A 13,998-nucleotide genomic window follows, 5' to 3' on the forward strand; every position below is an offset into this window, starting at 1 on the left:
TACAATGAGGACATGAATTTTGGGGGGTGGGGTCAAAGAAAAATGTTAATGGACTGTGTGTCTCCCTCAAATTCACATGTTGGAGCCCTAACCCCCAGGGTGACTGTTTTTGGAGATTGGGCCTATACAGAGGTAATAAAGATTAAATGAGATCATAAGGGTGGGGCTCTGACCTGATGGAATTAGTGTCTTTATAAGAAGGGAGAGAGAGAAGAGGTTGCTCTCTCCACACAACCACAGAAGACACCATGCGAAGACTCAGTGAGACTGTGGCCGTCTACAAGTCAGGAAGAGAAGGCTTACCAGAAAACCACCAGGCTAGCACCTTGATCTTGCACTTCTAGCCTCTAGAACTGTGAAAAAATAAGTTTCGTTGTTTGAGCCATCCAGTTTGTGGTATTTTGTTATGGCAGCTTGAGCAGACTAATACAGCTTCTAAATACATCAGTGGCAAGACCATATCTTTTATTGATCCCATGGGTGCGCAATGGTTTTGACAGACCCACCTACCTACTCATCATCTTCAGGAATGTCTTGTCCTTCCCAATACACAGTATTTTGTTGAGTTGTGCAAACCTGGGTTTGAAGAAAGAGGCTCAGTGAAAGCAACAGATGACAAGAGGTCTGAAGCTTGGTTTCTAGAACCAGGCTTTGCCAAAACTTGCTAAGGGATCTTAGGCAAGCCACTTTTCTGGTTATTATTATCCATCTGTTAAATAAAGTGTGCTGCATCAGGCTCTGAGTTATACAGATGTGGGCTTGAATCCAGACTCTGACATTAGTTGTGTGATCTTGCACAAATTACTTAGCCACTCAGGTTTGGTTTTCTCATCTCTGAAACAGGATAATAGTACTTACCCCAGGGATTACTGGGCTAATTAAGAGATGATGTATCCAGAGTCCCCAGTACATTTTAAAGGACAATAAAGGTAGTTCTTTTCCTAGATTGATTGATTGATTAATTAATTAAGTTTATGTATGCAAAGCGCCAAGGACAGTTTCCAGCACTTATAAAGGGCTGTATACGCCTCAGTTACCTTTTTTTTTTTTTTTAAATTCTAGCAGATAGTAATTCCTCAGTAAGTGAGGTCTTTATGATTATTTTCAGGCCTCATCTCCCTTCATTTCCCTCCAAAGCCCTAAATCCTAACTATACCTAATTCTATTTTCCCCCCCAATACAGCCCATGGGCTTTCCTGCCCTAGTATATTTGTCTACTCTGTTTTCTCTGCCTGGTGCTCCATTTCTCTTCCTCCAGAGCTCAGATGTCTTCTCCACTGGGAATCCTCTCTCCACCACCCTCCTCCTCCCAGTCAGAGGAATGGCTCCTTGATTTGTGTCCTGCTAAGAAAACAACTCCATATAGCACTTAGTTCTTTGTGCCTGATGGTTCAGTTAACTCTTTCAGAGCCTGCCTCCTAGAGTAGCGGTGCTGGGTGAGTAGCCTCTGGGTGTCACCCAAGACGCCTAACAGTGCGGGACAGAGGAAACAGGGCCCCTGTGCAGAGAGGGGTCCAGTTTAACTCCTAGAAGCCCGAGCCCCCGACCCTCCCCAGGCCGCGCCCACCGGGAAGCCTGCCCCTCCGCGGGCTCTGACTCTCCCTCCGCTGCTCCCCATCACCTGAGCCGACCCGGCTCCCAAAGGTCCCCCGGGCTCCTTCCGGGCGGTCCCTCCCGCCCCCTCCTGGCGGGCGCGTCCCCTCCTCCACCCCGCGGCGGAGCCCTGCGGAGCTGAGGGCGGAGCGTCGCTGCCGATGGCTGGGAGCCGGGCTGGGAGGCGCTGGGCGAGCAGTGGGTTCCAGACGCGCCGCCGCCTGGTTGGGGGCTGGCATGGCCGCGTGCTTGTGAACGCGGAGCGCGCGAGGGGCAGCTGCCACCATGCCCGGGGGCGTGGGCGCCGTCCGGCTCTGCCTGCTGGCGCTCGCCCTGCCGGGGTGGACCAGAAGTAAGTGGCGGGGCGCGGGGAGGGGAGGTGGCTGGGGGAGGATGCAGGCGGGTGGGCTGGGTGGCCCGAAGACCTGGGGGTCGCCCCCTGCAACTCCGCGGGGCTGCTTTTCCGCGGCCGCCCAGCCTGGGAGCCCGGGCTTTGTTCCCACGTTGTGCGCCCCGTGGGCTGTGGTGGGGGTCCGGGAGACCCAGAGCAGGCAGAAAACAGCAGGTCCCCGCCGTGGCTTGCTTCCCTGTGCCTCTTTCTCTCTTTCCACTGTTTTTCTGCTTTTGGCTTCTCTTTCCGCTGCTTTCCTAGTCTCTCCCTCTTCTTTCCAGTCTTTGTGTGTGTGTTCCTATAAATATATATTGATAAAATCGGAACCATACCATATGTACAGTTTTGTGCCTTGCATTCTCCACTTCACATTACGAGCCCACATCGTTTCATTCTCCAAAAACATGATTTTAATGACTGTAGATTACATCAAGAAATCGCAGAAGTGTAATTTTCGAAAAGTTAAAAAAAACATGACTCATACAAATATAGGATGAATGGGTGGCAAAGACTCCTTCAATTCATTAATGAAGCGGTGAGTAGAATGGTAAAGCTGGTTCAAAGCATGAGAGGAACGGGTGGTACAAGCATCAGGGACAATGTTGAAATCGTGTGCTGGGACAGATACAAAAGTGGTCAATGCCCCCATAGGGTCAACCAACCTTAATTCTTAGTTCTCTTTCTACCATACCGAAGTCATTTGCATCTCTACCAGACAAAAATCTACAGTTAATGTGTAACTTCACAGAGTATGGTTTTTAAATTTGTGGTAAATTAAAAAAGTCAAACCAAGGTGCATTCCCTTAGAAAAATGTGGTGATCTATGGGAGGGCCTGTTAAACAATGCTCCAATATGACATTGAAAGGACATCCTGCTTGCTTTTTGCCTCATTTGCAAGTTTTTGAACAATTTTTCTTAAGGTGTATTGTGTTCCTCTATTAGTTAGCCTTGCTTTCAGTATTCTGTTTTGCAATCATAAAGATAATTTCATTCCTTTAAACATTCCATTAAATATCATATAATTCCTTTTTGTTGTAAAGAATCTAGACTTATCAGAGGCACCAGAGCAGGGCTATGCCTCTCTGGTTCCCCCATGAATATCAAGCACCTGGCATAGTACTTGGTAGACAATTAAGCATTCAGAAAACACATTATGAATAAATGAATGCCTTGCTTCTGATTTTTACCAGTACAATGAAACTAATGCTTGTCTAATGAGATTATTTTTCTGATATATTTTGATTGAGAATACTTTATATCAGTAATCTGAAAGGAACATTAATCACTCATAATCCTGCCACTCGGAACAACTGTGGCCACCTTTCATACCACTCATTGTAGTCTATGTGATCGATGTGGTTGGTGTAGAAAGAATAGATTTTGGAGTCCTCACCACCACCCCAGGAGTCCTATGGATTTGGCCCCTTCTTGTGGAGACTAATTTGTCTAGGTCTTGGGGAATTACCACTTTATTAAGATTATCTGCAAAAAGTGTTTGAGGTTAGCAGTATCTAGAGCAAGTCTTTCCTCAAACAACTTTCAGCTCCCCATTCTTGGAAGATAGAAATCCTGCTACCTACCTTGTCTTGCGGAGGAAGGAGAGCCGAGGGTGATAGTGATTTGGAAAGTAGGAAGTGATCTACAAATGCAGACTTGCCATTAGGAAGCTCAGGGTAATGTGATGATGCTTTGTGGACGTGGGAGCAGTTTCATGGTGACTCTCCCCAGTACTGCTGTGAGATAGGCAGGCGGGTATCATTGTCTTCCTATTACACATGAGCAAACTGAAGCTCAGGGGGGGAAACTTCCAGAGCATACCCAGAATCTGACCACTTCATTCCTCTCTACTGAAGTCATTTTAGTCTGAACCACCATCATCTCTCACTAGGTCTGCAGCCTTGCCTTCTTGCTTCTATTCTTACGCCCACCCCTCCCCCCACGATGCCCCTAATCTCCACCCAGCAGGCAGAATGATCTTTTAAAAACTGAATACAGATCATATTGCTCTGTGTCTAAACCCTCCAGTGCCTTCCAAGTCTATTTATAATAAAATCCAGGCACTTGTCATGGCCTCTGTGATATTAGACCCATGGCTGTCTTGCTGACCACGTCTCCTAACAGCTTCCCTGCTCATTTACTAGATTCTAACTACCTCTATCTTCTGCTTGTTCCTTAAATGGGCCAAGTCACCTTTGGCTCAGGCAGGACCATTGCACTTGCTGCTCCTTCTCTCTGGGCTGCTCTTCCCCCAGAACTTTACACAGCTGCCTTCTTCTGGTCTCTCAGGTCTCAAACGCCATCTTTGTTAAACATCCTGTCTAAAATAGGTGCCTCTTCTTCGGTTCTCTTTATTCCGTGACCCTGTTAGACCATTTGAGAATATTTGTGTGCTGTGCATCTCCCACCTCTAGAGGTGACCTGTGAGGAGTTCAGAGACCTTGTTATCCCTGTTTACCACGATATGGCCAACAGTTAGCAGAGTGCCTGACCCATAGTAAGTGCCAAGAGCCTGGCATCTGGCAGGTATCCTAATGACCCAATAAGGGGTTTTTTTTTTTTCCGGTTGGCAGTGCATGCCTAGCTTAGCTAGGGTGCAGAGTTTTGGAATTCCAATGGTTGTGTATCCTGTATTGGCAGGAGGAAATGTGGAAGGCAGCCCCCAGCTACAACATGAACGAATAATACCTCAGTGGAAGACTGAAAGCCCCACGAAAGAAAAGGTAAGACACAAAACATCTCATTTTCAGAGGCAGGAGCTGACAAGTACATTCTGTGAGATGCGGGGCCACCTTCTCAACTTTCCTGGAAGGCCAGTCATTGCTATTAGTTCTGTTTCTGGCCTGCTCTCCCCTCTCTGTGCATTGGTTTTGAAAATCCCAGACGGGACTTTCCTTCATTGTGTGACAAACTTCTAGAACACTTCCAAATGCTATTAGTTGAGGAAATGAAAATTATTAATGTTGACACAAGCTAAGTGCAAATATGTGTCACAAAAATCACCAGCTCTCAAATGGAATTGATTAAATATTGTCACTGTTATTTTTGCTTTATATAACACATGCTTTACTTTATTGTTAAGATAATAAACTTGGAGAGAAAAATAACAATTCAAGCTATTTTTAAGAGACAGGGAAGGAATCTAGTACTGGGGAATATATCTTAAAATGCAATAGGCTACTTGGGCCATGACACAAGCAAAATGCACAGGCTTGATCAAGGGGATTGAGAGCAAGACAGAAAACATGATCCTGTTATGCAAAGAGGACCTGTACATCCAGGATATTCTGGATATCTGGTCTTTACAGTTCAAGAATATCCTGGATATCTGGTCTTTACAGTTCAAGTGAGACATGAAAGAGCTAGAAAGGAAGACAATTGCTGTGTGCCCGTAACCAGCTATGGGACTTTCTACTTTCTGAACTTCAGATTCCTCATTTATAAAACAGGGCTTCAAGGGAATAGGAGTAAAGAGAGTTGGAGAGAAGCAGTAGTCAATAAGGTCCAGAAAGAACGATTACCCAACATTTGCAGCAACATGGACGGGGCTGGAGGAGATTATGCTAAGTGAAATAAGTCAAGCAGAGAAAGACAATTATCATGGTTTCACTCATTTATGGGAGATCAGTAGGAGAAGGAAGGGAAGAATGAAGGGGGGGTAAACAGAAGGGGGAATGAACCATGAGAGACTATGGACTCTGGGAAACAAACTGAGGGCTTCAGACGGGAGGAGGGTGGGGAATTGGGATAGGCCGGTGATGGGTATTAAAGAGGGCACATATTGCATGGAGCACTGGGTGTTATACGCAAACAATGAATCATGGAACACGACATCAAAAACTAAGCATGTACTGTATGGTGACTAAAATAACATAATAAAAAATTATTATTAAAAAAAAATAAGGTCCTTTGGGGCTCAAAGGGCCTATGATTTATTGGGCAGCATATAAAAAAGCAAGGTTATTGTAGGAGAGAATGGAGAGAGAGCTGTATCAGGAAAGATTTCAGACTTTGTGGAAAGGTAAATGGAGAGGAGAAATGCCTGGAATCCTTGAAGCTATGGGTAGGGTAATACACCAATGTCCAAAAATGCTTCAGCTTGGGGCGCCTGGGTGGCACAGTGGTTAAGCGTCTGCCTTCGGCTCAGAGCGTGATCCCGGGGTTATGGGATCGAGCCCCACATCAGGCTCCTCTGCTATGAGCCTGCTTCTTCCTCTCCCACTCCCCCCTGCTTGTGTTCCCTCTCTCGCTGGCTGTCTCTATCTCTGTCGAATAAATAAATAAAATCTTTAAAAAAAAATGCTTCAGCTTGAATTTATTAAGGGAACTTCCAGCAAAAAATTTGGGAGAAATGAAAGTAAGTGACATTTAATCCTAAAGACAATAAATGCATGGACTTCATTTCATCAAAAGGTAAGAAAGGCTGAAAATAGCTTCAGGAAGAATCTAGGCAGATTGATGGATGGCCATCCTAGAGCAGGTTATTTTTTTAAAAATTAGGATCTTGGATAGCCCAACATATCTATTATTGCTCGAGGAATGGATCTGACATTTTCTGTCGAGATTCTTTGTTCCTTCCAGATGTGGGATGCCCGGCATCCTCAGGAAGGGCCTGAGAGACAAAGTAGAGCTCCAGATCCTGTCTTCATTCCTAGCCATTGTCTGCCCGGTATCTGGGTCATTGTATTTTGTAGGAATAGTCGGCACAGTGCCTGGTCCCATAAGTATGTGTTGAATGAACGAGTGAATGAATGTCAGAGAGAGAGCAGAAGGTAAGTTTCAGTTGGGCCTCTTATTCTCATTTAGGTAACTAATCCATTCATCAAACATTAATTGAAATGCTTGCTGTATAGTAAGTATTATACTAGATCTTAACGCAGGGTACATATACACAGGACAGATTTTGATACCCTGTGAAGCTGAAGGTCTATTTAACCTACCCCTAAAGAGAAAGGAATTTTAACCTTTCCCTGTGGGAAGTATAACCAGCGGGTCGGCTCCCTCCATGTCCTAGGAGAGGTGAGGTCACCCCTTCCTAACACAGAGTGGAGCTGCAAAGGGAAAGCCGAGTAAAGCCAGCCAAGGAAGGTGCATAGATCCTGATAGAGCTGTTTCATTGTTTTGCTTGCAATGTCCCCTGGAAACAGGAGACAACATATTTTAAATATCAGTGTCTGAGCATCTTCCACACCAGAGAGAAATGTTTTTGGATCACCCACTTATAAATATTTGTACTCATGTTGCAGCTTGTGTCTCTTTGGAGGAGAGGTGATAGTACTTTGATTTGTGTCAACTTTCCTTTTTTGTGTGAACTGTCACGTGGACATCCACTCCTTGAGTAAGGGAATTGCTACGGCTCTGTTGCTGTGCACTTTTCCTCAGATGCCTGCTTGGAACTGTGTCTCTGATGCTTAATGTCACTGGACAGGGTAAATATGGAATATCCCAGGGTTAAGTGGCAAAGGATCAGCAACCAGAACAGGTGTTATTAGAGCTGAATCAGGGCATCAGAAACAGAGATGTGGATCCCTTAGTGAAAGTTATTGGGCAAACAACCACCTAACTTCCTCTCCCCATGGTTTTGAAATGTCCCTTTTTAAGAGAAGTCAGTAGGATGAATTAGTACAAAAATAGCAAAGGACAGGGTTGCCCCAGCTTCCTGGATCAGAATGTTCAAATCTCATTGGAGCCCTTGTGGCCTGAATGTCTCAGGGATGCCCAGTGCCTGGGACCATAAAGGGAAGTGCAGTTCGGGTCAGATAAAAAGAGGAATGTGCTTGGAAGAGGAAGGCCCCCAACCAGAGGTGGCAAAGCAGTGGGCCCTTTTTCGCTGATGCTGAAACTAAGCTTTGGGGACAACTTTAGGAATTTATCAGTTCCTTGGTCCCAAGTTAGAGAACATGTGTTTAAAACACACCAAAGAATTGATTCTGTTTCTAATACGCTTAAGTATGTAAATATCTCATTTCAAATAAATAACTTTTCCCTTCAAAATAAGTTCAACCATCTGAAGTTGAATCGTTGAAGCAAGGACGTTTATTATGACTTGAATTTTTTTCCCTTCTTTTTTAAAATTTTTTAAAATTTTTAAAATTTTTATTTTTCTATTATGTTCAGTTAGCCAGCATATAGTACATCATAAGTTTTTGTTGTAGTGTTCAGTGATTCATTCGTTGTATAATTTTCTACAATAATAAGGTAAAAAGAGATGAGAAGCCCCTTACTTAGAATATAAAAGCAATTCTAAAAACATCGAAAGATGCACAAAGAAAATAAAATTAACCCATGGTCCTACTGCTGAGAGGTCACTATGGTAACCTTTTGATTTATTTCTTTCTACAAAAGTATATTTAAATAAAATATACAGTGTTGTTTTGAGTCTTTGTGTGCTTAACTATCATGTATACTTTCTTGATAGTTTAAAAATTAAAGTCATCATTTTTACTGACTGTTGAGGGTTTTGTCATATGATTGATCATTTATTTAACTAGTCTTCTATTTTTTGGACATTCAAGTTATATTTCATTAGTCATTGTTATAAGTAATGAGCATCCCTCTGTCTAAAACTTTGCCTATGTTCCCATTTGTTCTCCTCAGATAGAGTTTTGTGTTACTGAGTCAGAGGGTCTAAACATTTAAATTTGTCCATCTGTCAAATTATTTTCCACTGAGTTGGTATCAATTTAAATTCTTACTGGTAGGGTATGAGAGTGCCTATTTTCAGTATGCTCATTGTGATTTATGGGTTTTAAAAAATCTCTGTCACTGTGATTTTTTTTTAAAGGTGTCTTTAAAAAATTTTGCTTTTTGGTGGGGAGCAATTACCGGTGATGTTGAACACGTTTTTCATGCTTATTGGCCATTTGTATGCTATCTCAAATGATCTCTTCTGGGTGTGCTGCTCATTTGGCCAAGTTTTTCTCGTGTAAAATATACCTTTTTTTGGACCTACAAAACTTTAGTTAGAGGTTCTCCTAGTTGTCTCCTCTGAAATGGTTGGGGGGTATCCAAACTGCGAGCCAGAATGAAATAAAATACAAACTCACTCGGAAGAGGGTTCTCCCGGTATTTTAGATAATAGCCAACAAGTATCAGCGGGTTTTCTCTATGCCAGGCTCTGGGGCGAATTATTTACATTTTACTATGTCACTTAATCCCTACAAGAGTCCCATAAGCCTGACTGTTATTATCTGTTTTACAAATAAGGAAACTGAGCCGTAGGGAACTTCAGTAACATGCTCATAAGTGCAGTGTGAGAGCTGGCCCTTGAATCCAGATCTGACTGCACAGAAAATTGACTGTTGAAGATCGTATTGTCAAGGGTTTGCCTTGACCAGACATGCATGGAAACATTTAACACCACATTTCAGCTTGGAGTTTCTTTCCTTTGTATGTGAGGAGGAGGAGAATGGGGGAGGGGCACCCGGTCCTTTGGGGGCTGAAGTCATTTCATGTTTGGGCTGGAAATGCAATTGACCCTTTCTTGTTCACTTCCTGTGGATCAATGTCAGAGCCCTGTGCTAGACCCTGTGTCTGTTCCTGGGAGCCTCATCCCCTGCTTTTAGGAACTGACATTCTTCTGTTGTTGCTTTTAGCATCCACTCAAAGCTGAGCTCAGGGTAACGGCTGAGGGGCGAGAATTCATCTTGGACCTGGAGAAGAATGAGTAAGTGGACTCCTCATTTATCCATAATGAAATAGTTCACCTCCATGTCAATGCCGGATGCAGGTGCCGCTGTTTTGGAAGGAAGCAGTTTGTGAAATCACCGAGCGCTCGATCTGTCGTTTCTTTGCGGGGAGTGTCTTGCAAAGACAGCATATCCACAATCTCTTGACTTGCTGTGAAATTACTGGGCCGTTTAACGTCTTCCTTGAATTTCCTCTGGCTGTATTTCCAGGGCCTCCTAGAGTTCACTGCAGGCACACAAGGGTGTGTGTGTGTGTGTGTGTGTGTGTGTGTGTGACGAAGGGAGGGATGGAAGGGAGGACTTTGGCAGCTGACTTACTAGCCCCAGCACGGCGCATGGCAGGAAGTGAGGGAGATTAGAGGAAAATAGCAGAAAGCACGGAGAGAGGCAGGGTGGAGTGTTGTGGGATTTGGCGCCTCAAATGCAGGCCGCTCCATTTGTTCTGGGTCAGCTAAGTCTGAGATTCTGCCAATAAGGGCCTGGTCAGCAGTCTCCCAGCTTCCTCAGGCTGATTCCTCCATCTTCCTAACCTCATTCATGTCGGGTGACTGCCTGGCTCAGGAATATTCCCACATTGATTTGCCATCAAGCGCCGTTGTATCTTGATTCATGTTATCGAGCTGGTGAATAGATATGATGCATGGCTGCTCGTCGGCCGTTCCCAATCTGCTTGGCCACCCGAGAGCTCTCCTTACTTGGCTGGGGATGCTGAGGCCTCTGGTATTTTCCCACTAGCTAGTTCTGCCTCGCAGACCTCGCAGATAAGGCTGCATGGCTCAGAGAACTGCCTGCCTCCTCTTGGCAGCCTCTGGAGTCCCCTGGAAGCAGATGAGTAATCAGACGCATCACTGCCAAGAAAGGGATGGATAGGGACCTTCCCGTATCCAGAAGGACGGGAAGGGCTGCTAAGCTCGGGTAGAAGGCAAGAACATAAATTATTCCAAATTTGGGCTTTTGGATCCTTGCACAGGAGGGTGAGTGGTGTTGGAAGTGTGGTTAAAAGCATGCCTGAAGCAGCATGCACGGCAATGGGCTTCAGCCACATCTTTCCTCTGCCTCCAGTATATGGTGGCCTCCGGGAAGCTGGAGTGTTGGGCATCGCAGTCATTTTTGCTACTTTCCTCCTGGAAATGAAAGCCACCTCAAGAATGGGTTCCTTTTGTCCCATTTGCCTGGAACAGAATTGACTGGCTATGTCCTCAGAAGGTGTAGGCTCTGCCTGCTTGGGATTTCTCCTTGTGTTGTCTTCCTCTGGTCCTGCAGGAAATGCCTTTGGAGGATCTCTTCTTGTCGGTCTCTCAGGAGCCTGCTTTCATTTCTTGTGGCCCCAGCCCTCTAGCTCCAGTCTGAATGCCCAGTTTTGGCACCTGAGCCTAATCCATCCTATTTGGCCTCAAGTGGACCATTTGACCCTTCAGCCTCCTCTGGGCAGTCCAAGAGATGGGTGGGGGGTGTGTCATGGGTAAATGAGATCCCAGGACTCATCCTTCCCTCATGTTTTGGAACCTGTGCAAGAGGCCATAGGAAGTTCAAGCAGGAAGATGTCTTAGAAAACACAGGGCACAGCGGTCTTACAGGTGGTTGTAGAAACTTTGAATCAGAGAGCATTGGGCAGGCACTTGTCTAAGGTCGCACAGCAAGTAATTGAGAGAGGTGAGACTGGGATCGTTTGTGTTCTTGGCTTGGGTCTGGAGAAGGCCAGGTTTAGCTCCTAGCTATGTAACCTGGGGCAGATGTCTGCAGCTTATGTAAGCTCGCTGTCCTCATCTATAAAGTAAGGATAGTCATGCTAACCCCACAGGGTGGTTGTGAATGAGGCCATGCGCACAAGGTGCTTGTGGAGCACACGGTGACTGATCAGCCACGGTGGTGATTTTTATGGTCCCGCACTGAGAGCTTCCAGAGCAGAGCCCTCATGTAGTTCTATTGTCTGCGGCTCCGGGCCGCCTTTTGGTTTCCCAGTGAGCAGCGGGGGGCTGCATGTGGTTCTTGACCTCCTTGAGTGGGCCGAAGGCAGGAGACTTGACAAAAATGGAAGCAGCAGAGCCAAGCAGTATGACCTCACCAGGTATCCCTGGGGGACGGCTTCCTGCTATTTTCGTCTAAATTGGGCTTTTTGTTTTTGAACATGTGTTAGCAAGCGGAACTCTAACTGCACACGACTTCCTAGTGTGTTTATTTCCCCAGGCCTTCTCATTCATGGTGCTTGTGAGTCCGGATTCAAAACAGCTCGGGGATGGGGGGTGGGGGAGTGAGGCTTTTCTGATTTTTCAAATTGCTGTGTTCAAGTTTTTGTAATCCCATGATACTTGAGGGGAAGCTAGGCTCTGCGCCAGGTGACTTCTCAAGCTCTGCTTCTTAATTTCCTCAACGGATTCATTCATTGTTATTCATCCGCTATGCATCCATAGCATGGCTGGCCCCAGTGTCAGTACTGGGGACCCGGCTGTGTATAGAACAGTTCTGCCCTTATGGAGCTTATATTCTAGTGGCAGGAACAGTAAACAAATGAACAAGTGAACTGTGGTATGTCCGAAGACACGCACTATGGAGGAACCATAGTGGAGGGCGGGGTGGGGGGGGTTCAGGAGGGAGGAGCTTTCCAGAATGGTGGTCAGGAAAGGCCTTGGTGGTGAATTGATATTGGAGTCAAGACCTGAAGGAGGTAAGGAAGTGAGCCATGTGGACGGCTATGAGATGACAATTCCAAGGAGAAGCAACAACCAAGTTCAAAGCCCCTGATAGGTTATGAAGGTTCCCTTTCTCCACAGCTCACCCCCCCCCACACACACATTTTCCTATATATTGGATTCTCAGGCCTCTCAGTGCAAGGGCTGTGGGCAAGGGCTTCTGGGACTTGTGAGGGAAGGGAGAGGACATTTCTAATTTATTTTTCATCATCCTGAGGTGTCTGGCCTTCTCCCATCAAGTCAAAGCCCACGTACTAATGCATGGCCCAAAATAGCAGTGAACAGGCCTTTAATGGAATTCGCACATGGAGAGATTGCCAAGAATGGTGAGGATGGCAGAGCAGGGGGATGGGCCAGGAAAGTGGGCACGTAGCAAATGGGCCTTCAGTGCAGGAAGCAGACACCCCAAGTTGTCTTAATTCAATAACATGACAACCGGCAACCTTTTCCTGCTGTGAAGCAACTGAGGATAAATGGATGGCATTCCCGTGGGAGACGCACACCCTTTATTGAGTACAGGCAAAAAGGAGTGGCGTTGTAGGGCTAATGTCAATATGGCGTTCATGTCTGACAGTCCTAGGTTCAGATCCTGGCTCTGCCACTTACTAGCTGTATGTTTTCTTTAAGTCTCAGTTTCCCTCTCTGGGATATAAAGGTAGGCCATGCCATGAGCCATGGGGAGGATGAAATGAGATGGTGTGTGGAAAGCCAGCATGCTGCCTGGCTTTAGTCCACACTCAGTGAAGGGCAGCTACTATTATTTCTTGCTCACGATTTTTTAACTGCAAAAGTAATACATACTCATTGTAAAACATGTAGCAATACCAAAAAATGATAAGTAAAAGAGTGAAAGTCTCCCACCCTCAAAGAGAATCCATCATTAGCAATTTGGTGGGCACACCCTGGATACTCATAAACGCAATTGTACAGAAGCTCACGTACCAGCTGCTATTTTTGTTGGGGAGGGAGGAGCAGAAGTGAGATTATACTATATATCTTGTTCCATACTTGTTTTTTTAAGACTCAACTGTATGGCTGAAGGTAGTATTCTACCTTCTATTATGTTGCTTTACATTTACTCACACACATACACATGATTTGCAAAGATTGGTGCACAGCTGTTGTTAGGAGAGCCTTACTTGTGATCGAGGTAGTGCGGTATGTGGAGAGAGTTCTGAGCTCAGAGACCGATGATGTCGAAGTGATCAACAAGCCAGCTGGCTCTCCTGGGTCTCAACATTCTTCATCTGTAAAATGGGGATTTTGCCCCATTGGCTTCTAAGAGCTTTTTCTTGCACTGCCTATTTAAAGGACATGGTGTAAGTAGAAAAATGGAAAAGAACTCCCGACCCCAGGAAGTTTGCTCTCCAGTTATAGGGACATTCTTGAAAATAGGGCACTGGGATAAAGGCAAATGCCGCAAAACCACGGACCTTGAAGTTGAGGATGAACTGCTAGCTCAGACTCACCACTTAGGCAACATAAACACGGGAAGGGAAATGATAGGGAAGAAATTATAGGCTGCTATTTCCACAAGCCACAAATTTGAGGCATAAATCCATAATATTTTTTCTGCATATAATTTCCCCCATGCCCTGAGGACTGCCATATCAACCCAGAAGCTGTACTGGACAAAAA

The 13,998-nt window shown here is 45.3% G+C and overlaps 1 protein-coding gene across 1 annotated transcript in view; it reads left to right on the forward strand.

Annotated features, from left to right (window-relative positions):
* Window positions 1–1,741: 1,741 nt before the first annotated feature.
* Window positions 1,742–13,998, forward strand: part of ADAM19 (ADAM metallopeptidase domain 19) — a 78,211-nt gene continuing 65,954 nt past the window's right edge. Inside the window, exons 1-3 of the mRNA XM_034656800.1 lie at window positions 1,742–1,945; window positions 4,623–4,705; window positions 9,578–9,648. Coding sequence (XP_034512691.1) covers window positions 1,879–1,945; window positions 4,623–4,705; window positions 9,578–9,648 — 221 coding nt within the window. The 5' untranslated portion in view covers window positions 1,742–1,878. The remainder of the gene's footprint in view (window positions 1,946–4,622; window positions 4,706–9,577; window positions 9,649–13,998) is intronic.

This window comes from Ailuropoda melanoleuca, chromosome 3 (assembly GCF_002007445.2).
Source record: "Ailuropoda melanoleuca isolate Jingjing chromosome 3, ASM200744v2, whole genome shotgun sequence".
NCBI lineage: Eukaryota > Metazoa > Chordata > Mammalia > Carnivora > Ursidae > Ailuropoda > Ailuropoda melanoleuca.